The sequence below is a fragment of the Schistocerca nitens genome, chromosome 5 (genome assembly GCF_023898315.1).
Source record: "Schistocerca nitens isolate TAMUIC-IGC-003100 chromosome 5, iqSchNite1.1, whole genome shotgun sequence".
In the NCBI taxonomy this organism is placed as follows: domain Eukaryota; kingdom Metazoa; phylum Arthropoda; class Insecta; order Orthoptera; family Acrididae; genus Schistocerca; species Schistocerca nitens.
This window is the reverse complement of record NC_064618.1, coordinates 580,947,578-580,974,179: the sequence shown is the minus strand read 5'-3', so window position 1 is coordinate 580,974,179 and position 26,602 is coordinate 580,947,578. Positions and strand designations below refer to the sequence as shown.

General features: G+C 41.9%; 2 protein-coding genes across 3 annotated transcripts in view; one reads left to right on the top strand and one right to left on the bottom strand.

Moving 5' to 3' along the window:
• LOC126259948 (uncharacterized) overlaps positions 1 to 25,130 on the bottom strand; it is a 279,616-nt gene extending 254,486 nt beyond the window's left edge. For both annotated transcript variants that reach the window (XM_049957053.1, XM_049957051.1), the window contains exon 1: positions 24,999 to 25,130. In XM_049957053.1, coding sequence (XP_049813010.1) covers positions 24,999 to 25,021 — 23 coding nt within the window. In that variant the 5' untranslated portion in view covers positions 25,022 to 25,130. The remainder of the gene's footprint in view (positions 1 to 24,998) is intronic.
• A 266-nt stretch (positions 25,131 to 25,396) lies between these two features.
• Positions 25,397 to 26,602, top strand: part of LOC126259912 (DNA-directed RNA polymerases I and III subunit RPAC1) — a 186,417-nt gene continuing 185,211 nt past the window's right edge. The window contains exon 1 of the mRNA XM_049957002.1: positions 25,397 to 25,539. Within this exon, the coding sequence (XP_049812959.1) occupies positions 25,480 to 25,539 (60 nt within the window). The 5' untranslated portion in view covers positions 25,397 to 25,479. The remainder of the gene's footprint in view (positions 25,540 to 26,602) is intronic.

Below are 26,602 nucleotides of genomic sequence, written 5' to 3'. Positions count from 1 at the left end.
GAGTGTAATCGTTCAAATTTACGTTTAGCCTCTTGGTAAGTCAACTGGCCCAGGGACTTGTACTCCATGACTTTTCGCTCCTTTTGGAGTACAGTTCAGTATGGTGAGCAGATACAAGTGGGAGGAGGCACACATGGAGTATCTGGATGCAGTGGATGTCCGCAGTCTCGACATGTGGCACTGGAAGTGCAGCGGGGAGACATGTGCCCGAACTTCCAGCACTTAAAGCAGTGCATAAGGGAAGGGACATATGGTTTAACGTCACAGCAGTAAACCATCACCTTGACCTTTTCAGGCAATGAATCACTCTCAAAGGCCAAGATGAAGGCACTGGTAGCAACCTGTTATCTTTGGGTCCCTTATAAATGCGCCTGATGAAATGAACACACCGCCGTTCTAGACTGGCATGGAGCTCATCGTTAGACTGCAAGAGGAGGTCGCGATGGACCACGTTGAGGCTTTTATGGGGAGTGACGGAAACAGCAATATCACCCAGCCGGTCACAAGCGAGTATCGCCCAGTACTGGTATGGGGATGCTGTCTGAATCAAGACTGCACTGCTTCTCATATTGGACAGCGTTGTCACTTCCCCAAACTCATCCTCAAGATGTTCAAAGAAAAATTGAGGCTTTGTAGGTAGAAAGGAGACCCCGTCCATTCTGCAACAGACTAAATATCGAGGCGAATATGGCTGTCTTCTTTCTGTAGCCCTATGTTCCTCCTGAGGTGTAGTGAGGGAGAGAAACGATTTAGGGTCATATCTGTCGGCATTGTACTTGATCTTGCCCTTCTTAAGAGACTGCTGGTGCTGTACAGTCACCAGCAAGAGATGACTCAGTCCACTTCATTGCAGGTCATCCGCCCCCATGCCACCCACTCTGATCAGGGGCTCTCCTCACAGGCACCACCCAGCCACAGCAAAGGCCACCTGGCATGATGGCCGTTGCCATGAGTCCTGATGCCCCAGGAAGACAGGACTCTACTCCTTAACATACATGGGGAGTTTACAGCTCAGGCATCAGCAGTGTGATTCCTACCACCAAATGGGTACATGATGGCTCCGCCACAACGGACTGGCTACCATGCTGGATACTGGGCGTAGAGAACTCCGAGAGTGCCATGGGGGTGAAAGAGGACAGGAGACAGAAGAATATGACATATCCCAGAAAGTGTCCTCACCCAAATAGTTGAATTGCAGGTGGAGGTGCAAAGCCATGACAAGAGGTTCAGGAGACTGAATCTAAGGGCTCTATGGATAACTCATACACCACGTAAGGCATCCTTCCCCATATGGCCCACACTTCTGTTGAATTTAGGGGCAGGTCAAACCATAAAATGGGACTTGAACTTATAGGGCTGGAAAGGGTGCGAATCCGTTTAGTCGCCTCTGACAACAGGCAGGGATATGTCACGCCTATTCTAACCCTCAGATCCGCAGGGTGATTGTTGCTCTCTCTCTCTCTCTCTGTGTGTGTGTGTGTGTGTGTGTGTGTGTGTGTGTGTGTGGCTGAAAATCAACACCTTCTCCATGTTGTGAGTAGCAATTTAGTAATCTATGCTTTTCATTTTGTTGTTATTCCATTGCTTCTATCTGCCATATTGGATATTTTAGTATGCTGTCAGTTGTCAAATATCAATGCTTTTGGTGAGTCTGCTATGTGTAAAAGGTTTTATAAGTGGTGTAAGTGTTTCCAAGAAGGCCATTAAGATGTTGAAGATTGCAAGCACGCTGGACAACCCAACACATCATCAACGTATGAAATTTGGGAGCAAATGGAAAAAAAATGATAATGAACAGATGCCAAATTATAATCCTAGAAGATTCTGCTGCTAATTTTAGCGTATAAACTGCCTGACGTCATGATTTATTTATTTATTTTTATAATGCTTTATGTATGATATGTGTGACAGCAAAATTTGTTCCCAAATTGTTAATTTTGAGCAAAAACAGCAATGAATGCAAGCTGCTCAGTAGTTACTATATACAATTCACAGATAATTCTGAAATGCTTAAATTTTTTGTAGCAGGTGATGGAACATGGTGTAAACAATATGAATTTGAAACTATGTCTCAATTGTCTCAGGGGAAGGATTCTGTATCATCAAGACCACAAAATGTTGGTTGGTTTAAAAGAGGGGGGAAGGGACCAAACAGCTAGGTCATCAGTCCCCCCTGGGGGGACTATGGAAGGCGCCAACGACACGAAGTGACAGGAAATTGTGGATAAAAATCTGGAGCGGACCTCAGAGACCGCACTCGTATAATGTGGCAAGGATATCCGCACTCGTATAATGTGGCCAGTATATGATGTTGCCAGGAGGTGTCATATGCTTTTCATAAATCAAGAAAAATGGCAACAAGGTGTTGGCGTCTGGAGAAGGCTGTAGGGATGGCAGACTCGAGGGACCCAAGATTATCAGTGGCAGAGCGATCCAGGTGGAAGCCACCCTGGCACGGAGCCAGTAGTCAACTTGACTCTAGGACTCAACCCAACCGACGACACACCACATGTTCCAGCAGCTTACAAAGAACATTGGTGAGGCTTATGGGCTGATAGCTATCACCATCAAGCGGATTTTTGCCGGATCTGAGCACTGGTATGATGGTACTCTCTTGCCAGTGCGATGGAAAGATGCCATCGGACCAGATCCGGTTGAAGATCATGAGGAGATGTTGCTTGTAGTCGGACAAGAGAGGTTTAATCATCTGACTGTGGATCCAATCTGGCCCAGGAGCAGTGTTGGGGCAATGTGCAAGGGCACTAATGAGCTCACATTCTGTAAATGTGGCGTTATAGGATTTGCTGTGGCATGTAGTGAACGAGAGGACTTTCCCTTCCAGCTGGTGTTTGAGAGTGGGAAAGGCTGGGGGAGTAAATGTGGCGTTATAGGATTCGCTGTGGCATGTAGTGAACGAGAGGACTTTCCCTTCCAGCTGCTGTTTGAGTGGGATAGGCTGGGGGGGTAATTCTCCAACACAGAGGCGCGAGCATAGTGCTCAGCAAAGTGCTTGGCAATCGCGTTTGTGTCGGTAGATAACACGACATTTATGTTAACACCAGGAACACCTGTTGGGGTCTGGTACCCAAAAACACATCTGATCTTTGCCCAGACTTGGGAAGGTGACGTATGGCACCCAATGGTTGACAGGTACCTCTCCCAACACTCCTGTTTCCGCCTTTTGATAAGCTGGCGAACACGGGCACAGAGCCGTTTAAACGCTATGACGTGCTCCAGGGAAGGTTGCCGCTTATGCCGCTGTAGAGCTCTCCGACGTTCCTTCATTGCCTCAGCGATTTCTGGTGACCACCAAGGGACTGTCTTTCGCTCCGGGCACCCTAAAGAATGAGGGACTGTGTTTTCCGCTGCAGAAACGATCGTTCTAGTTACCTGCTCAACCACCTCGTCGATGTTACCATGTGGGAGAGATTCAACGGGTACAGCAGAGGTGAAAGTTTCCCAGTGGATGAGGCATCAGTGAGATCCTGGTCTGCAGCGGATGCTAACATCTCCACTGCATCCTCAGACGCAGATTGATAGGGAGTGCTGGTGTTGGGGCCACAGAGCGTCCTCTTCTCTTTAAGGGCTTCCTGGGAAGATTTCTCCAAAGCAGCTTCAGGAATGGAGGAAAACCACGAAGTCCCTCATCCAGCAGCTTTTGGCTCCTTGAGCCACGGGCGAGTGTCCGCCGTGGCATTAGTGGAGACCTTGGAAGAGAGGGCCGCAAGGGAACCCTTCCACACGAGAGGAGCCGCAGGAGGCTGTTGCTTCTCGGGCAAGGGGGAGGGGACCGATGTCCCCTCCATTTGGGGGGACCTTGCTCCCGAAGTAGATGCTTTGGGAGCAACGGAGGAAGACTTGCCCCCTACAACCAGGGGGGCAGTTGCATTCTGGTGGCCCGGAGGGCCCACTGTTCATGGCACACAGTGAGGAACCACTGGAACTTGGGACAACAGCGGTGATGTAGCTGCAGCATATGCCGACGTCAACAGAATGAGGTGTTATCTTTCAAATGTGTAAGTCAACCAGACCAGGGTCTTGTACTCCATAATTATCCACTCCTTTTGGAGTACTGGGCAGTCTGGTGAGCAGGGGGAGTGGTGCTCTCCACAGTTGATGCAAATGGGAGGTAGCACACATGGAGTATCTGGGTGCAGTGGATGTCCGCAGTATCGACATGTGGCACTGGAAGTGCAGTGGGAAGACATGTGCCCGAACTTCCAGCACCAAAGCAGTGGATAAGGGCAATGAATCACTCTCAAAGGCCAAGATGAAGACAACCCTGTTGTTTTGGGTCCCCCGTAAACGCACCAGATGAGATGAACAGATCGCCATTCTAAATTGGTGCAGAGCTTGTTGTCAGACTGCAAGAGGAGGTCACGATAGAAAATAATCCCCTGGACCATGTTGAGGCTTTTATGGGGAGTGACGGAAAAAGGAATATCACCCAGATTGCCACAGGCGAGTAACGCTCGGGACTGGGCTGGGGATGCTGTCTGAATCAAGACTGCATCATTTCACATCTTGGACAGCACTGTGACTTCTCCAAACTTATCCTCAAGGTGTTCAACAAAAAATTGAGGCTTCATTGGTAGAAAAGAGTCCCCATCAGTTCTGCTACAGACTAAAAACCGAGGCAGATTTACCTCTTTCTGTTCTGTAGCTCTATGTTCCTCCCATGGCGTAGCAAGGGAGGGAAACGATTTAGGGCCATACCTGTCAGCATTGTACTCTGTGTTGCCCTTCTTGGAGACTGCTGGTACCGTACGGTCACCAGCAAGAGACAGATGAGTCTGCTTCATTGTGGGTCATCCACCCTGATGCCACCCACTCCGATCAGGGGCTCTGCCCATGGTCGACACGCAGCCACAGCAAAGGCCAACTGGCATGACGGCCATTGCCAGGAGTCCTGTAGTCCCAGGAAGGGAGGCATCTACTCCATGGCATACGTGGGGAGTTTACAGCTAAGGAATCAGCAATGCAATCCTTGTGTTGTCAAGGGGCTACCACCAAATGGGTGCATGACGGCCCCACCACAACGGACTGGCTACCGTGCTGGATATTGGTTGCAGAGACATCCAATATTGTCATGGGGGCAAAAGGGGACAGGAGACAATGGAAGAAGATGACATACCCCGGAAAGTGTCCTTCCCTAAATAATTGAATTGCAGATGGAGATGCAAAGCCTTGACAAGAGATTCAAGAGATCGAATCTAAGGGCACTCATGCACCGTGTAAGGCGTCCTTCCCCATATGGCCCACACTTCTGTAGAATTTTGAAAGTGGTAGGTCAAACCATAGAATGGGACCTGAACTCATACGGCCGAAAAGTGTGAGACTCCTTTTAGTCGCCTCTTACTACAGGCTGGAATACCTCGGACCTATTCTAACCCCAGGAGCTGTAGGGGGGACCAAAAAAAGCTTGAAAAGTGTGGTCAAATGCAATTTGTTATGTTTTGCTCACAGTGCTTTTCAATTTTTATGGCACAGTGTCTCCTGAGTCTTTCCCATATGGTTAAACGATATTACAAGTCCAATGCCACTTGCATGAAGCATTTTTAAAACACTTGCCCAAATCTGTGGCAAAACAATTCATGGTAACTGCACCATGATAATGCAAACAAGAAATGTTAAATGACCATGGGAAGAAGACAATATATGCAGAAAAAGGAGAAGGAAGTTTGGAGGGACTATGTGGAAGAATTATATGGTGCATAGGTGGAAAACCACACACACACACACACACACACACACACACACACACACACACACACACACACACACACACAGAAAGCGAGTGTATTTTATTTGTGACAGCAAATTAAAACTAAATTCTGACTGAAAAGGCCTTGGAAGGCCCAACAGTACTGACAAACCACTGTGTCATCCTCAGACAAGAGGCCTCATTTGATGCGAATATGTAGGGGCATGTGGTCAACACACCGCTCTCCTGGCCGTTGTCAGTTTTCAAGTCCGGAGCTACCACTTCTTAGTAAAACAGAGTCTTAACTGGCCTCATGAGAGCTGAGTGCACCCCACTTGGTAACAGTGTTTGTCAGACCTGAACAATCACCCATCGACATGCTAGGCAAGCCTAAAAGCACTTAACTTCAGTGATCTGATGGGAACTGGTGTTGCCACTGTAGCAAGGCCATTGGCACTTGTGATAATACAAGTTCAGAAATATTTTAGCTAGTAGAGCTGTAATCAGAAACAACCATTATCATTTCTTTTACATTTTTGTACAAGAGAATAACTAAATTAAATTCATGAAAAAAATTTTTGGTTGGTTGGTTGGTTGATTTGGGGCAGGGCCCAAACAGCAAGGTCATCGGTCCCATCGGATTGGGGAAGGAAATCGGCCATGTCTTTTTCAAAGGAACTATAACAGCATTTGCCTGAAGTGATTTAAGGAAATCACAGAAAACCTAAATCACACCAGTCATCCTCCCGAATGGGAGTTAAGTGTGCTAACCACTGTGCCACCTACCTCAGTAATAACATGTTTCTTACACAACTCTACTCTTGGGAAAAGGAAGGAAGATTAGATTTTAACATCCCATTGATAGCACGGTCAATAGAGGCGGAACACAAGCTCAGATGACGAAATGATGGGGCAGGAGATAGGCTATGCCTTTTTCAAAATAACTACCCTTGCATTTTCCTGGAGTGGTTTAGGGTAATAATGGAAAACCTAAATCTCAATGGCAGGCATATGTCTGGACCACTGTCCTCCCAAATACGAATCTAGTGTGCTAACCACAGACCTACCTCGCTCAGTCCCAATCTTGGTATCAGATGTTGCAAAGTTTACTGTAAAATTCCTTCAGCTGTTGAGGAAGAAATGTCAACATCATCAAAAGGTCATTTTGTTTCGCAACTGATTAATGTGGCTGGTCTTTTGGATCAAGTATGTCATGGCATACCTCTGCCATGGTCTTTCCTTGTTTGAATACACTGACATTTTCCCATTCTTCTGCTTCAGAGTAAGAATTTTTAATATCTATTTGAGATGGATGACTATGAGACATTTGGATCATATGGCACTGATGACAAAGTTTTCTTTAAAATCAAATAAGTCAGTTGTGTGAATTGGAATGGCATTTGCAGCTCCTAAGGGAAGCACCACTTGGCACAAATACCATGTATCTTATAGTAACCAATGTCTGAATCATATCTTTAGAACTGAAAATGTGTGTTTTTTGACAAAATGGCACTAAGAATGTTTACCATTTCCACTCTTCAAATAGTGAGGGCAAAATTCTTTGGATAACATGATACACTGAATTTAAATTATGAAATGAGAAAATATAAAGCTGGAACAAAGATGTATAAAGCTAAGCTGGAATGGCTGGAGAGAATGTGCAAGGCTATGAAAGCATCTATAAGTAAGGGAAATACACTCCTGGAAATGGAAAAAAGAACACATTGACACCGGTGTGTCAAACCCACCATACTTGCTCCGGACACTGCGAGAGGGCTGTACAAGCAATGATCACACGCACGGCACAGCGGACACACCAGGAACCGCGGTGTTGGCCGTCGAATGGCGCTAGCTGCACAGCATTTGTGCACCGCCGCCGTCAGTGTCAGCCAGTTTGCCGTGGCATACGGAGCTCCACCGCAGTCTTTAACACTGGTAGCATGCCACGACAGCGTGGACGTGAACCGTATGTGCAGTTGACGGACTTTGAGCGAGGGCGTATAGTGGGCATGCGGGAGGCCGGGTGGACGTACCGCCGAATTGCTCAACACGTGGGGCGTGAGGTCTCCACAGTACATCGATGTTGTCGCCAGTGGTCGGCAGAAGATGCACGTGCCCGTCGACCTGGGACCGGACCGCAGCGACGCACGGATGCACGCCAAGACCGTAGGATCCTACGCAGTGCCGTAGGGGACCGCACCGCCACTTCCCAGCAAATTAGGGACACTGTTGCTCCTGGGGTATCGGCGAGGACCATTCGCAACCGTCTCCATGAAGCTGGGCTACGGTCCCGCACACCGTTAGGCCGTCTTCCGCTCACGCCCCAACATCGTGCAGCCCGCCTCCAGTGGTGTCGCGACAGGCGTGAATGGAGGGACGAATGGAGACGTGTCGTCTTCAGCGATGAGAGTCGCTTCTGCCTTGGTGCCAATGACGGTCGTATGCGTGTTTGGCACCGTGCAGGTGAGCGCCACAATCAGGACTGCATACGACCGAGGCACACAGGGCCAACACCCGGCATCATGGTGTGGGGAGCGATCTCCTACACTGGCCGTACACCACTGGTGATCGTCGAGGGGACACTGAATAGTGCACGGTACATCCAAACCGTCATCGAACCCATCGTTCTACCATTCCTAGACCGGCAAGGGAACTTGCTGTTCCAACAGGACAATGCACGTCCGCATGTATCCCGTGCCACCCAACGTGCTCTAGAAGGTGTAAGTCAACTACCCTGGCCAGCAAGATCTCCGGATCTGTCCCCCATTGAGCATATTTGGGACTGGATGAAGCGTCGTCTCACGCGGTCTGCACGTCCAGCACGAACGCTGGTCCAACTGAGGCGCCAGGTGGAAATGGCATGGCAAGCCGTTCCACAGGACTACATCCAGCATCTCTACGATCGTCTCCATGGAAGAATAGCAGCCTGCATTGCTGCGAAAGGTGGATATACACTGTACTAGTGCCGACATTGTGCATGCTCTGTTGCCTGTGTCTATGTGCCTGTGGTTCTGTCAGTGTGATCATGTGATGTATCTGACCCCAGGAATGTGTCAATAAAGTTTCCCCTTCCTGGGACAATGAATTCACGGTGTTCTTATTTCAATTTCCAGGAGTGTATATATGCTGTCTTTATCATCCCAGCCAACAGCAGAACCACAACCACCATAAGACACATTAAGAGAGTTGTCGTCACCAGCTGCAGCAGCATCAACATCCCCAGAATCATTATCATAAGGAACACAAGTAACAAGGGAAGAAGCAACAGCAACATCAGAAGAAGCAACACCAACTATGGAAATTGCAGCATCACCAATGGCAGAAGCACTATGAACCACTTGTCCCCTTAATAAGGGCAGAATTTCACCACTATGCCAGCTGAAGTGTTTTTCTATAAAAACTGGTATGAAGAAAACTCTGAGATACAAAATCTAAGAGAAGTTATGCTTACACAGGTAGACAAAAGTTACTTAATGCATTGGAATATAAATGGCTTGAAGGCAGATAGTGACAAAATTGATGAACTGCAAATAATCCTTACTGAAAATATCAAAGTTGTCTGCTTGAATAAACAATGGTTAGCTAGTGATTTTTTAGAAAATTTAAATAGACTGGAACACTTCAATGTGGCAAGTAGTTTTTGCAGAAGAGAGAGATCCCATGCAGGCTAGTGCACACTTCTCAATACCTACTTTACACATAAAAATAAGACACATTTTGTTCACTTAAATGAGAAGTACTCTTCTGAAAGCTACAGAGTTGAATTAAAAGAAAAGAACACATTAGTCATATCAATTTACAGAATTCCAGGTAGTACAATATCTAAAAGTTTCTTGTAAAACTCCTGTGTCTTCTCAATAAAATTAACAAAGAAAGGAAGAAGGATATTATCATAGAACCCTATTTTAACATAAATGTGATAAGTCATGACAATAGCTCAAACCAGTTTATTGACTTAGTTCAGAGCTCCGTTTTTAAAGTAAATTTTTGTAAATTTACTAAAGGAAATGCTCATTCAGCTACATGCATAGAAGAATTACCAACAAATTACCTTTTTGGAATGAAAACAAGTTTTGGTTAGACCTAGGAATTTCTGAACCAGTGTGGCTATCAAACTTGGAAAAAAAAAAGTTCCCTGCAAATTCCAGGTGAGAGGAGGAAGATGGTCTCAAGAATATTCTGATAAACTAAGGGAAATTAATTGTTAGTAGGGGTGGGGTGGGAAGGACGAGAGGGGGCGAGGCAACATACGGTTATAATGGATGACTTTTCTTGCCTCTAAGATGAGCTCTATGTCAGCCTTAAGCAGAAGTTTCACTCCAGCTTTTAAACATTGACGATCATGGAACAATATCCAAATAATTAACACACTTTTAAGAATTAAGTATTTTAAAAGTCAATTTCAACACTAGGTTATAAACAAATGGTTCCCTAGGATATTATGAAATTCCTCAATTTTTCCTGGTATAATTTAATTCCTTGAGAATTCCAGTACAAATACAATCGCCACCTTGCTGAACATTGTGGACAGTTTATTCAGCTCCCAGCAATAAATAAACCAAATGTTAACAAAGGACTTAAGAAAAGAAACTTCTTTTTAAATATAATTGGGAACTGTTCCATGACAAGACAGATGCACACAGACAACAGCATGTCAAGCACTGAGAAATCTGATAAATGTTTTAAGAAGTTCTCTAGAGGTATTCAATGAATCATTCCTACTTATCATCTGGCATTGAAAAGTCAAAAGTAAACTAAACTAGATTACTCTAGTTTTAAAAATATCTCGTGCAAAAAGTGGTTGGCTGGCAGATGGAACCAAACAGCGAGGTTATCAGTCAAATGATCTAAGGGGGCAGAAACTAGGGGAAGAATTACACAAACAGCACAGTCCAGTTACAGGAAAGAGAGAAACAGGCAAACTGAGAGGTTAAAGGAACGTCCAGGCAGCAGGAAGAATAAAGAACAGAGAGGGGGGGGGGGGGGAAGGGAGGAATGGTGGGGGCAGGGGCGCACCAGAACCGATACTTGCACTGGGGCATCAGGACCTCCGCCGAACCTTCCCTATACCCACACCATATGATTGTCGACACAATGGGGACAATAGCCGGAGACCAGATAACTGGAGCGAAAAGGAGGGGGGAGGAGGATGAGAACCTGGCCAGTGTATAAACTAGGCCAAGACCTCCACAGCCAACGCCAATGCTAACCGATGAACTCCAGATCCAGAGCGAAATTACGACACTTAAACCTGGGAGAGCATACTACTTTCGCGAAAAAAACCAAAGAGAAATGTAACCACATGAGGGTCGACCACTAACACCTGGGGCAAGAAGGGTGGGAATGTGTATTTAGTATGAAGGGCCAAAAGAAGGGAGTAGTACTGCAAAATATAGATCACCCTGAAAGCGGTGGGGCAGGGCACAACTGTAACAGTGGGGGCAGCTCATTGTGGAGTAAAAAACCATGGGTCAGGCTAGTATGTCCAACAAAAAGACAGCAAAGGATTATAGATTCACATGAGGAGAGGCAGAGGGAGGAACATCACGTGGTGAGTCTCCTCGATTGCAAGAAGCTTATCAGACAGGGGCATAGGCCCTCCCATGAGTTGGCCTGTGTTGAGCAAAATGGGATTTGATGCAGGTCACGAATCTGTCGTGACAGGGATCACAGAGAAGGGGCAGTAGGTGGCCACTCCTCCCCCTCCCTCATCACCAGCCAAACTACTGGCAAGCTCATTATCCGGGATACCCACGTAGCCGGGATGGTTCCTCCAAACGGCCACAACTGCTTTCCTTCTCCATCCTTCCGTAATAAAACCTTTTTCTCCATTTCTAATGACGTTATTGATGGGACGTTAAACACTAATCTCCGCTTCCTATGGGAGAGCCCCATCACCTATGGGCGATGAAGGAGGGATACTTTTCGGCTGAGGAAGGGGAGTGGCATCAGGAGGGGAGGGCATAGGAACTGCAATGAAGGGGGAGGAGTGAAGGGGAGAACTGAGGTAAGGAGAAGGGAAGAGGGTAAAGGAAGTAACATAGGCAAAGTTAGATGTCATCAACACAGGGTGAAGAAAATCAGATTTCTGACGAACCTTCAGTGTAGGATAAACTATCAAGGGACTTATATCTCTGTATACCAGGCAAGCTGATGAGCACAGAGAGTGACAAATAACGCACAAGGATGTTGAAACAAAGGGGCCCCCCTCAGGGCCTGTGGTCTGAATTCACCACATAGAAGGTCCTCCGAACAGCAGGAAGACAAGCCTGAAACACAAAAATTCAAAACACCTCTCATGGGTGGCAGGACGTATGGCATCACTTCACACTAATAACACATATCCTTGACCTTCTCTGGGAGGATATCTCCTTCAAATGCCAGAATAAAGGCATTGATATTGATGCAATTGCCCTTATGACCTTTCCAAACATACTGAAATTAACACCCAGTCATTCTAGAGGGGCCCAGAGTTCATCATCAGTTTGAAGGATAAAGTCCGTATGAAAAATGACTCCCTGAAGCATATTCAAACACTGTAGGATGCTGGGATGTCACCAAGATGGTCACAAGGGTGAAGGATTGGTTGGTTGGTTGGTTGGTTTGGGGAAGGAGACCAGACAGCGAGGTCATCGGTCTCATCGGATTAGGGAAGGACGGGGAAGGAAGTCGGCCGTGCCCTTTGAAAGGAACCATCCCGGCATTTGCCTGGAGCGATTTAGGGAAATCACGGAAAACCTAAATCAGGATGGCCGGACGCGGGATTGAACCGTCGTCCTCCCGAATGCGAGTCCAGTGTCTAACCATTGCGCCACCTCGCTCGGTAAGGGTGAAGGACTATAGATTGGGTGACAGAAGTAGTTTTGATCAATGGCGAACCTGACTGCATCTTACTGAGAGATTTCACTTCACCAAACTTGTCTTTTTTTGGGGGGGGGTTGGGGGGGGGGAGGCTTGGTGGTGGTAAAACTGTCCCCACCAGTCCTAGTGCAGACCAGACAGTGAGGAAAATGTTGCACCCTAAGCCAGGGACCCTGGACTCCTCCCAGGATGTGGTCAGGAAAGGGAAGCCCACAGGGTCATAAGAAATGGCATTAAAGGAGCCAATGCCAACCAATGAGATGGCCATAGAAAAACAGCCAGTTTTTTGGAGCTTAATGTGTTCCATATGCAACACATCCACCCTGATACCACTAATTCTGATTGGGGACTCTCCCCATGGGTATCGCCCATCCATAGTAAGGGCCGTCTGGCACAGCAGCCGTTGCTAGGAGTTCTAATGCTCCAGAACAACAAGCAACCATTCCTAGGCATGCACAGGGAGGCAACAGCTCAGGAGTCAGAAGTGTGCCCCTGTGTTGACAGGGGACTCAGCTGGATGGGTAAGTAACAGCCTCACCACAAGGACTGGCTACAGCATATAATGATGAGCTAGTGGGGTAGGGAGAGGGGAGGGGCTACAGTGGGGGAGGAAGAGAAGGAGGAGGGAGAGGAATTTTCACCACAGATGTGAGGGAGGGAGTTCTTCCCCAAATGGCTTACACTACGGAGATAAAATTTAGAAGCGCAGGTGGAACCCCAGACGTGGACTAAAAAGGTGAAAAAGAAAAGGCAAGGGGAACAAGAAAACTGAAGGAATATAAGAAACCAGGTGGATAGACAGGTTGACATAAGTAAGAACACTGAGCAAAGGGAAGAAGGGAGCATAGGGGAAGGAAATGCAATCCGGCAAGGAAGACTGGTTGGCAATAGTTCGGAGCCTCGTGTGCACCACGCACAAACTCACTGCACTGCACTTATTTGAGATTATTGTCTTTTTACGCAGTAATCATGAGCATAACTTCACAAACAAGTATGGTCAAAGTCTTGTAGAACTCTGCAGAGAACACAATCATACATCCAACAATAAATTTAAAACATGGAAACATCAAGACTGGAGGAAGGAGGAGTCGCAGCTAGGCCACGTCTGTATAGACAAAAATTTTCATTAGGAAATATAGAACATTGAAGTACTGAGAGGAGTAGAAAACAGAATTAGTAAGGGAATAACAGAAAAATTGTGGAATAGTAAGAGCAACATTAAACAGATTACAGAAATTAAGCAACATATAAGAGAACCCCAAATTACAATAAAACAAAACAGACAAAACCAGAACACTGCAGAACATAAAAACCAGGCTACAAACTAAAATCAATAAAAGAGCTACAGGAAGAGTCATATCAGACACAGAAAGAAAAAAAAAACCTGAAAGAATAGACAAGTATTGGACAGACAGAAGAGAAAAACATCCTTCATATAATGATGGATTTTAATAATCGCTGTATAACCACTGCACTATTGAATTTCCTTATTGAATTATTATACATGAAAAGCACCAGTTTGCTTTTGTTCTACAATATTACTTTTATTGCTAACTGGTTTTCGGCTTACAAGGCCATCTTCAGACATTGACTGAGTATTATCACCAAAGAAGTTAAATGTTAGCAGACAAAATTGGAAGAGAAGTAACACATCTAGACTGAAGTAGAAACATACAGTAGGTAACATCTTTGCAATGAAATAGTAAAAACTGAACAATACATAAATAACAATGGAGTTGACAGGTAAACCTTTAGCACAAAATAGGAATAGCATGCCTACATAACAGCTTCTATTAATAAACAAAACTAATAAAATAAGATAAAATTAGTACTAGACAAGGCTGCATCAAGAGGTATGAAACATGGAGAGTGATACACAATCAATTAAAAAAGAAGAGACAGTTGTCAATGTAAATACAGAATACACAAGGAAATTAATATCAACAAGATAAACAGAAATTAATAAATGCAGGAAAATGGAGTTGTTTGAGGGAACCTACAGTTTGAGAGTGTGGTGGTACTGCATTTTAACATTAACATTATAATCAAAGCAGTGGCTGTGTACCAGTTTTCATTAAATAAATGAGCAAAGTAAAATATGAACAGTATTTGATGAGACAACTACAAGGGGAGTTAAATATTGACAGTAATAAAAGTACAAGTTAAAAGGAAACCCTTAACTATTGAAAGTACAGCCTATGTGGAATACAAAGACAACTGCAACAAATAAAACAACTTAATGAACACAGGAAAATGGGAGTATGTAAGAAGAGAGAGTGTGGGAAGTAATGAACAACAAAGATGATTATATGAAGTTTAGGAGAGGGGAAGTGTTGAGTTGTGTCTGGTCATTTAGGATGAGATCTGGACTGTGAGCAAGATGTTTGTTAATTTCCAGGGCTTCCAGCAGGTTGAGTTTATGGCCTTTGGTTGCTAAGTGAAGTAGATGGGACACTGGCTGCTAGTTGTGACCCTCACTCAGTACATGCTCAGCAATTGCAGAGTCTGAATTCTGCAACCTCCAGTTGCGTTCGTGTTCAGCCAGCCTAGTTGATATGTCTCTGCCTGACTGACCAATGTAACATTTGTCACAATTAGAACAGGTGATTTAGTATACCCCACTGTTGGCTAATAACTGGATCTCGTCTTTGCTATTAAAAACACACTGGGCTGTCGTGTTCCTGACGTAGTAGGAAACCCTATACTTGCAGGATTTCAGTGCTTTGGCTACAATCTGTGATACCTGACCTAGAAATAGTAGTGTACACCATTTCTTGCAGACAGTCGATGGGGAATCAGGTGGAGCATAGAGGAGGGATATAATGTCTGAAGATGATCTTGTAAGTCGAAAACCGGTTAGCAATAAAAGTAATATTGTAGAACAAAAGCAAACTGGTGCTTTTCATTTATTATAATGTTGTTCTACCAAGAACCGATGGAAGATTCTGTTAATATTATTGAACTTTATTGTATTATCAAATAACAACAACCAGTATAAAACTTTGTATAACTGAGTAGTGTGGTCCAATGAAGGACTTAAAAAGCAATAATAATAATAATAATAATAATAACAATAATTGCAAGCTAGCTGAAGAACTCCATTTCACACATATGTAGAAAAGACTAGACATAAAGGAAATTTCACACTTCCAACATTAACCAGTGCTGGTAAAAATAGTGTTAGAGAGTTATGTACCTTCGTATATGATAAGGCAAAAATGGACACTTCTCTTGAACAATATGATCAGTTGGCGTGTACAATGTATGTTATGAGAGAAATAAAATGCAAATCCAAACAAAAAAAGGTACAGAAATAAGAAAATTAAAGAGGTATTTGGAGCAAAGGGAAGCAGCTATACAAATACTATGAGGTGATATGGCAAGGGAAAAGAAGGGAAAGCTGGAATGTGCAAGAAATATTTCCAGCATCTCTACAGGGTAACGAACTTCAAGACATTGTTATAAAAAGGGAAGAGAAAGTGGATGACAATGAGGCGGATGATAAATAATGTGAGGAGAATTTGAAAGAGCTCTGAAACATCTCAGAAAAAACAAGGTCCCTCCAGTTGATGAGATTCCTCAATGATTACTGACATCCTTGGGAGAGCCAGACATGACGAAACTATTCCACCTGGTGCATGACATGCAAGGGAAACATCCTCAGACATCAAGAAGAATGTAATAATTCCAATTTCAAAGAAGGCAGGAGCTAACAGTTGTGAACACTACTGAACCACCAATTTCATAACTAATAGTTGGAAAATATTGACACTAATTAAGATTCTGTAACTTACAAAACGAAAGCGTTGGTACGCTGATAGAGACAACAAGAAACACAAACACACACACAAATCTCAAGCTTTCGCAGCCCACTGTTGCTTCATCAGGAAAGAGGGAAGGAGAGGGAAAGACGAAAGGATGTGGGTTTTAAAGGAGAGGATAAGGAGTCATTCCAATCCCGGGAGCGGAAAGACTTACCTTGGGGGGGGGGGAAAAAGGGACAGGTATACACTCGCGCGCGCGCGCCCACACACACACACACACACACACACACACACACACACACACACACACACATATATATATATACAAGCAGACATATATGTCTGACAGATATGTCTGCTTGTGTCTGTATATGTGCGGATGGATATGTGTGTGTGCGAGTGTATACCTGTCCCTTTTTCCCCCCAAGGTAAGTCTTTCCGTTCCCGGGATTGGAATGACTCCTTACCCTCTCCTTTAAAACCCACATCCTTTCGTCTTTCGCTCTCCTTCCCTCTTTCCTGATGAAGCAACCGTGGGTTGCGAAAGCTTGAGATTTGTGTGTGTGTTTGTTGTTGTCTCTATCAACGTACCTACACTTTCATTTGGTAAGTTACAGAATCTTTGTTTTTAGATATATTTTTCCCAAGTGGAATGTTTCCCTCAAAAAACAGTAAAAGCCGAACTTGGGGAAGATTAGTTTGAGTATGGGGGAAATGAATTAACATGCAATACTGACTCCATACCTCATCCTAAAAGACGGGCTGAAAGGAAAACCTATACTCATAGCATTTGTCAATTTAGAGAATGCAGTGGTGATTAGAAAACACTCTTAGAAATTGTGATGGTGGCAGGGATAAAATACAGACCATGAAATGCTATGCACAGCTTGTACAGAAACTAGACTGCAGTTATACGAATCAAAAGGGCATAGAAAAGAGAAGCAGTGGTAGATATGGGAGTGAGACAGGTTTGTAGTTTATCCCCAATGTTATTCAATCTGGAACGGAAACAAAGAAAAATTTGGAGAAGGGATTAAGTTTTGGGAGGAGAAATAAAAATTTTGAGAATTGATGGTGTCTTTGTAATTGTTTCAGAGCCAGCTAAGGACCTGGAAGAGCAGCTGAATGGAACGGATAGTGACTTGAAAAGATGTTACAAGATGAACAACAACAAAAGCAAAATAATGATAATCGTATATAGTGGAAGATGAACAACAACAAAATTGAAACAACAACAATGTATAATGGTAAGTAGGCTAATCAAAACAGGTGATGGTGGGTGAATTATACTGGGACACGACACACTAAAAGTAGTAAATGTGACTTTTACTATTTAGAACAAAATAACTAATGATGGCCGAAGTAGAGAGGATATAAACTGCAGACTGGCTACAGGAAGAAAAGTATTCCCGAAAAAGATGAATTTGTTAACACTGAATACAAATTCAAGTTGTTAGGAAGTATTTTTTTGAATGTATTTGCCTGGAGTGTGTTGAACAGAAGTGGAACATGGATGATAAACAGGTACGGCAAGAAGAGAAGAGATGCATTTAAAACGTGGTACTACAGAAGAATGCCGAAGATGAGACAAGCAGGTAGTGTAACTTCAACCAAACTGAGGAAAACAAACGTGATGACATAATTTGACTAAAAGAACGGATCGAATGACAGAACACATCCTGAACAGTTTAGTAATAGAATGAACTGTGGGTGATAAGAACTGTAGAGGGGGAGTAAGCAGATTCAAAGGGATGTAGGTGCAGTAGTTGCAGAGATGAAGAGACTTACACGTGATAGACTATCGTGTAGAAATGAATCAAACCAGCCTTCGGACTAAAAACAACATATCTGATGAAGTTAAGTAAAACAGAATAATTCGACACTTGTAGTGAATAAATGATAAAGTGGCAGAAAAGAATTGTGTAAGTCATCAAAAAGTTAGGTTTTTTTGATCGAAAAATTTTAAATGTGTCGATTCTTCCGTTATAGTACTAAGAGCCTTTGAACCAATAACGCTATCTTAATATTTACATGATTATTCATGTTTATCATATAAGAATGGTTTGTCATCAGAGTTCTGTTCATATAGAACATCCCTTGCTGTCACGTGAGTACTCATTAGTATGCAGCCTATTCATAAGGTTAATTCAGTTACCTGCAAAGCTTACCCACTGGAATACTTAGATTTTAAGGATTTTATGATGGATTCTACATCTTCCAAAGAAGCAGCATCCATCAAAAATCCTTAAAATCTAAGTATTCCAGTGTGTTTGATAACATATCAACAAAGTTAATTAAAGAGTGCTCATGCGAGTTAAGTTCTATCTTAAGTTATTTGTGTAATTGTGTAATCAATCTCTTATCAGTGGGTCATTCCATGTCAATTCAACCAATTTGAGAAAATGTTCCAGCTGACAGCTTCAGATTTGGCTGAAATTTAGCACACCAATGCTACCAAGCGTGGAACACTCATGAACAAAGGTTTAAGTTCACCTGCCAATTAGTTTCAGAATTATGGCTTGTGAAAGAAGGTGGCGTAACCCGGAAATTGCGAACCGTATCTGGCAATCTATCTTCAGATCCAACTTCAGGTCTTAATAACTTTGGAACTATTCCGCACAGTCCACTGAAATTTTTACAACCCAGTAACATCCACCAAGAGAACACTCACGATGAATCAAAACACCAACAACACATTTCAGAGGGAAAATAAAAAATTCCAAAATTGATTAAAAAACTGTAATACATTAAAAGGTACATATTGTAGGTGCCAAATATTATTCACTAAAAAAGGGTGTTTTTTTTTGGTAAGCTTAATGTGGCCTAAACACACACAGAACTCATCTTGCCCATATCAGTCACACAAACAGAGTTACATGCACACAAAAATTTAAAAAAATTGAAAAATTACCTGAAAAATGTGGATTTTCTAAGTGTGGTAGCACAAAGGGGGCAAGTGATATCCCGGCCAAATTTCAAACACTGCATAAGTAGACCATAATATAATAAGTGGCAAAATTTCAATTTGTTATTGCAAGGCATTTATGTACAATAAAAGTTCACAGAGATGTATTTGGTTACCTTTCTTTTAACATGATTTAGCAAGTAATTGTTGGGAACCATTAGGCAACAGGAAGTTAAACAATGGTAGTTTTCAGGGACAGAATGAGTCATTGTTAGGCAGGAACAATAAAGGAAACAAGCAACAATTAAAGGTTACTCATGTTTTTAAGATTCTAGTTCAGACTGGTCAGTACTGTTGTGGAAAGTCAAGGCAGAAGAGTGTACTAGTGGTGGTTTTGTTCAAACAAGTTGCAGTATTGGTAGAGCACAAGCATCTGAATGTCATAAAAAAACATACGGAACAAAATGTGGCTTTGTACTGTATGATCTGGATGAATCAAACCAAGATTTGTCGCTATGGAGATCCGGGATACACCCTGTGGGCACAAGAAGTACAGTTCCAGGAAACTTTAGTGTTTGTTATCATCATATGAAAGTGTTTCTGGATAAGTATTCTTTCCTACAAAGAAGTTGTTTTGATCCATTTCGGATTCATAAGAAGACAGTGAAGTGTAGCCTCAGAGAAACTGATATAAAATCAGTATTGAAAGTGAATCAGTGCATGGGACTTATCATGAAACCAGGACAAAAATTATGTTCCAGGTGTGTTACACTACTAAAAAATGAAGAATATTCTGATAATTTACATGACAGTGACAAAGAGTATCAGCCGCCTCCAACCACAGCGGATGAGCAATTAAATACTTCAGTAACTGCTCTTGGTTTGTCTCCCATGAAGACACACAAAATTGGGAAAAAGAGACAGGCCCAGCTATGGTAGAAGAAAAACACAAGAAGCTCAAATGGAATTAAAACACAAAATAGCTGATACATGATGGTGGAAGAGGAAGAACTATCTGCTCCAAAGGAACAGAAATCATGCCAGAAATGCTCTGACTTGGACAAAACTGTGCATGATTTGAAAGAAAAATGTGCCATATCCACACGCCAGAAAAAAAGTAGCTATTCTTACCCTTGCACCTTCCAGCTGGTCTACTGACTACACTGCAAAGGAACTCAATGTTTCTACATATGTGGTAAAGCAAACTGGGAAAATAAAAGCAACCCAAGGAGTGCTTCCACAACTTCAGAAGGCTCCGGGTAAGCAGTCGAGTTCAGAAATAAAGGTGCTAGTGTTGGAGTTTTATGAAAATAATGACTACAACCGAATAATGCCTGGAAAAAAAAAAAAAAAAAACGCTATGTAACAGTGTAAATGGGAAATGTACATGTACAGATGCAAAAAACACTGTTGCTATGCAACATATCAGAACTATATGTAGAATTCAAGGAAAAGTATCCCAATACCAAAGTAGGTTTATCATCTTTTTTCAATCTTCGGCCAAAATGGGTTGCGCCTGTAAGTGCAAGGGGCACACACAATGTTAGTGTATGTGAGACCCATCAAAATGCTTAGCTGATGTTTGCTGCTATAAAGGATTCTGGTCTGGATTACAAAGGTGCAATGAAGCTGCTAGTGTGTGACATCAGTTCCTACCAGTGCATGATATACACATGTGAAAAGTGACCTGGTAAGGTAAATCTTGCAGAACACATGAATAACAAACTGTATGGTGAACTCCTTATGGATGACGATGAACTTGTTTCTTATAAACAACGGACACACAAGGATCCCACAAGTCTTGAAACAAAGCAAAGTACAGAGGAAGATTTTGTTGAAATGTGTTGTCAAAAAAACGGACAGACTGACTACACACAGCAACAGCACAATCGGCTTATCTCCTGTTTTGTAAGGATAATTTGAAACAAGATGAAATTATAGTAATACCAGACTTATCTGAAATTATGCATTTCTAGTTCAAGATGCCATCCTAGGATATCCTTGGGACAACAGTCAAGCAACTCTCCAGCCATTTGTGATTTAGTATAGAGGTGAATCAGGTGACGAGTCTGTCATGAACCTGTGTGTTTTTAGTGACTGTTTAATTCATGATGCCATTGCAGTTCATGCCCACATTCGCACTGTCATGGCATATGTGAAAAACAAGCTGCCTCACATACATTTTGTGAAATACTTCAGTGATGGGGCAGCTAGTCAGTACAAAAGCTGTAAAAATCTCAAAAATTTATGCATGCATTACTATTATTTTCAGATTCACGCAGAATGGAATTTTTTCGCAACAAGTCATGGTAAAAATGTATGTGATCGTATTGGTGCTACCATTAAGCGCAAGGCGTCACGAGCTAGTCTGCAGCACCCTACAGAAGGTCACATTCTAACACCGCTTCAATTATTTACCTGAGTACAGAAAAATATCTCTGGCATACAATCATTCTATGTTTCGAAAGATGAGGTGAAATCAGTCGAAGAGTTGCTAAAAAGCACACTAGAAAACGTGAAAACTGTTGCAGGCACAAGGAGCCATCATCACTTCTCTCCAGCGGACTCTGAGAATGTGCAGATGAGCAGATTGTCCAGTTATAACTATAGGTTCATGAACAACATGTGTCTTTATAGTGTGTCTGACTCAGGATTCAGAAGCAAAAGCTGCAACATACAACCAGGTTGCTATGTTATTGCTGTTTATGATGACAAATGGTACTTAGGATGTGTTGCAGAGTGCTGTGAAGCGAAAGGTGATGTATTTGTGAACTTCATGGCACCAGCAGGACCAGCAAGATCATTTCATTGGCCACATTTGGCAGACAGGTGTTGGATTCCTTTTGAACATATTCTTATGACAGTTCCAGTTCCTACCATAGTGTCAGGAAGACAGTACAATTTGCCACTTAATGTACAGAGTACAGTAACTAAAGTGTGGGAGAACTTCTGTTCGAAGCATAATTGACTGGTTTTTAGCAGTTAAGGTGCAGTAAACATTAATGATAGATTGTGTTAACCTGTCTATATGCTGTTGCTTAGAGATTAAACAGTTGTGGGAGATGATAAGAAGAGGCAGAACAGTTTACAATATGTTTTTACAAAATTGTGTTGTGTGAACAATGGCCACATCACCAAATACATCTGTCAACTTCCATGTACACAAATGTCTTGCAATAACATGTTGAAATTTTGAGATATATATCATTATGGTCTGCTCATGCAGTGTGTGAAATTTGACTTGGATACCACTTGTCCCTTTTGTGCTACCACACTTCGAGGATCTATTTTTTTCAGGTAATTTTTCAAATTTTTGTATTTTCGTGTGCATGTAACTCAGTTTTTGTGACTGATATGGGCATGATGAGTTCTGTGTGTGTTTAGGCCACATTAAGCTTATCACAAAAAATTTATATCCTTTTTGAGTGAATTATATTTGGCATAGAGGGTACCTGCAATACGTACCTTTTAACATATTACATTTTTAATCACATTTTGGAATTTTTTATTTTCCCTCAGAAATATGTTGTTGGTGTTTTGATTCATGGAGTGTGTTCTCTAAATGGATGTTACTGGGTTGTAAAAATTTCACTGGACTGTTTGGAATAGTTCCAAAGTTATTAAGACCTGAAGTTGGGTCTGAAGATACATTGCCGGATGTGGGTTGCAATTTCCAGGTCACGCCACCTTCTTTCACAGGTCATAATTCTGGAACTAATTGGCAGGGGAAACTAATACTTTGTACACGAGTGTTCCACACATGTTAGAATTAGTGTACTGAATTTCAATCAAATCTGAGACTATGAGCTGGAGCCCCTGGTTGAACTGACATGGAATGACCCCAGTGGAACATTTCCAGACTGGCTATAATATGCTGAAGTTATGCCTCTTTACAAGAAGGGGGATAAAGAGATACCAACAAACTATTGTCCTATTTCACTTTTGCTGGTTTTCACAAAAATATTTGAAAAGGTTTTGTTCAAGCATCTCCTTAAGCATCTGACTGAAAATAATATATTGTCCAAGTCACAGTTTGGATTTATGATGGGTTCTGATATAGAGAAAGCTATTTACACTTGCAGTGAGAGTACTTAATTCATTAGATAACAAATTACAGGCTACTGGCATTTTCTGTGACCTGTCAAAGGCCTTTGTATGAACCACAGCATTCTCCTGAGTAAATTAGAATATTATGGTGTCACCGGTAATGCTGCAAAATGGTTTGAGTCTTATCTATCTAACAGGAAACAAAGGGTGTCATTGCAAAATACCTGTGCAGTAAGCAGTCACTCTTCATCTGACTGGGAATTAATTACATGTGGTGTTCCTCAAGGTTCCATTTTGGGTCTATTGCTTTTTCTTGTGTATATTAATGACCTCTCATCTGTTACATTGCTACACGCTAAGTTTGTTTTGTTTGCAGATACAAACATTGCAATAAGTAGCAAGTCAAGTACAGATTTAGAAATAGCTGCAAATCAAATTTTCACTGACATTAATAGGTGGTTTAAAGCTAATTCTTTGTCACTAAATTTTGAGGAGACCCACTATATGCAGTTCAGAACCTGTAAGAGATTACCTTCCAGCATGAGTATAACGTATGAAGACATGTAGATCGAAGAGGGTGACTGTGTTAAATTTCTGAGATTACAATTTGAAGATAAATTCAGTTGGGAAGGGCATATCACAGAAGTGTTTAATTGCCTAAACAAGGCTGTATTTGCAGTGAGAATGTCAGATGTAGGGGATATAAATATAAAAAAAAATCTTGCATACTTTACTTACTTTCATTCTATTATGTCGTATGGGGTCATATTCTGGGGCAATTCATCAAACCAAGCAAAAGTATTTAGGGTGCAAAAGCATGTGATAAGAATCATTTGTGGTATAAATTCGAGAACATTTTGTAGAAACCTGTTCAAGGAACTTTATATTCCAACCACTGCTTCTCAGTATATTTATTCCTTAATGAAATTTGTTGCAAGTAATACATCTCTATTTCCAACCAATAGCTCAGTACACAGTATCAATACTAGGAATAAGAAGATTGTAGGCCTACATAAAGGCCTAAAATCACTTACCTTAGTCCAAAAAGGGGTCCAATATTCAGGAACACACATTTTTAATAAATTGCCAGCAACCATTAAAAACTTGATTTCTGATAAAGCGAGGTTTAAACAGAGTTTGCAAGACTTTTTTGATAGGCAACTCCCTCTAATCCATAGATGAATATATTAACAGAGACTGTTAATTCAGCTTATGTAAAAATATCTGTTACATTTCAGTTTTGACAACACTTGGTCGCAACAGTCAAGATTAGGAATTTTGCGTAGTATGATAAATTTATTAAAAGTGCACAACAGTGTTTCATTCTGACAATGTGTTAATTCTCTAAATATTAGCTGTTCCAGTTTACTGGATTGTATTAACTTATTTTCGACTATCTCCTGACAAATGGTCAGGGTAGTACGTATTATATTCAAATGTTTTAAGTTTTTATGTCATACTTTCTGACATGTTCCACGCCCACGAGAATCACTCATTTTTTGAGTCTATGGAACGAAAACTGAGTCCAATGTCATCTAAACGAGTACAGGTTGCATCTGTAGCTGTTTTACGAAATATTATTCACAAATAAATACAAAAAATTATCAGTTACTGACACTAAGACTATTTACAAATCCACAGTAGCCTACAAAAATATTCACTTCCTATATTGTATTGTTTGTCAGTATTTGATTATGTGATGTTGTGAAAAACTTACTTTTTTATAGTTTGCTCTTCCATATTTTTACATGACAGGTACGTGGCACAGAATTTTCTTACTCCTTAACAATAACAATAAACACCGCCTGAAAATACATATTACCGCCTGTTTGCGAAAATTTAAATTTCATGTCAAAGATGTTAGTTAACTTTCGTTTCCACCAACAGTAATAATAACTATTCTGCACATTTAGGAAATTTTGTAACTAAACAATTTCATTTAAATAATTTTAATGAACTTAAGTCAAGAAAAAAATGAGTGAACTCTGACATGTCATGATTAATATACTAGGAGTATTGACATTTTAAGCAGATTCATAGTTCGCAATGTTGGTATTGAACACCAAGGGCCCTATAATTTTACAGCAGTTTATTTACACTTTGCTGTGTTGTGTGTGTAGCTATTAGCTTTGTATGTTGTTGTTGTGAATGAGTAGTGTGTGAATGCGAATTGGTTACGTTGTAGGTGTTTCTTGGCAATGGATATAATTGAAGAAGCACGGTCCCGCATTACCCATAAGGAGACTGGAGTACTAAATGTTCGTACATGTTTATTTTACTTTGGTATTTATTTATTAAATGTCCTTGGGTTAAATATTACTTAAATGAGCGACCTCAATTCACGTGGCATGCCAGTTCGTTAGCTGAAAACAATAATAATATATTCTGTTTATGGTGGAAAGTAATCACGTTATTGTCAACTTCTTTTTATTTCTACATACAGAATCACAGTTACATCCTTACCCTAAAAACCACTTTGAAGTACATTGCAGGATCTATAGTTTTCGTTCTACTTACAAGGTTTCTTTCCGTTAATTGGCGTATGGATCTTTCGAAGAATGTGTACTTAAATGTCTCTGTGCGCACTGTAATTAGTCGTGCCGTCGTGATGGGTACGGAAGCGGAATGTACAGGACTGTGGTATATGCCTATAGATTCTTCACATAGGCTAATACTGTTTCTTAAAACTATGCAGTGGGTTTTCGCATCTTCAAGCGTCTTCCAGTTGGGCTGTTAACCATTACCGTGACACACTGTAGTGGGTCAGACAAACCTATGACCGTTCGCGCTGCTTTTCTTCGCTTCGGTCAATATCCCTTGTTGGTCCTATTTATAACAGGCCCACACACATGAGTATTATTGTAACTTGCGTCACGACTTTTTTGTAAGTGATCTCCAGTGTAGAGTCATTGCGTTTACCAAGTATCCTACCAATGGAAACGTCCGATTCCACCCGTCTGTTTTGACTCGTGACGTAATGGTGTTGTGTGTGAAGTCATTACGGCGCGGAGTATGAGTTGTACTACTTCAAAGCTGGGGTTCATAGTCATGTATAATTGTCCACAGGAAGGTAATTAGACATGTGCCTAGTCAGGCATATGCGGTTTTGCTGCAGTACCAGTGAAGATACAATTGCTGAAAACAAAGAATGGTATACAACATAATAAACCATGTTACACCAATAACAAAACTATAAAATATATCAAAGTTAAAATCAAAAGAACAACAGTTACGTAATTAACCACTCTCTCTCTCTCTCTCTCTCTCTCTCTCTCTCTCTCTCTCTCTCTCTCTCTCCAATATTTGGATGTTTTCTCGTTT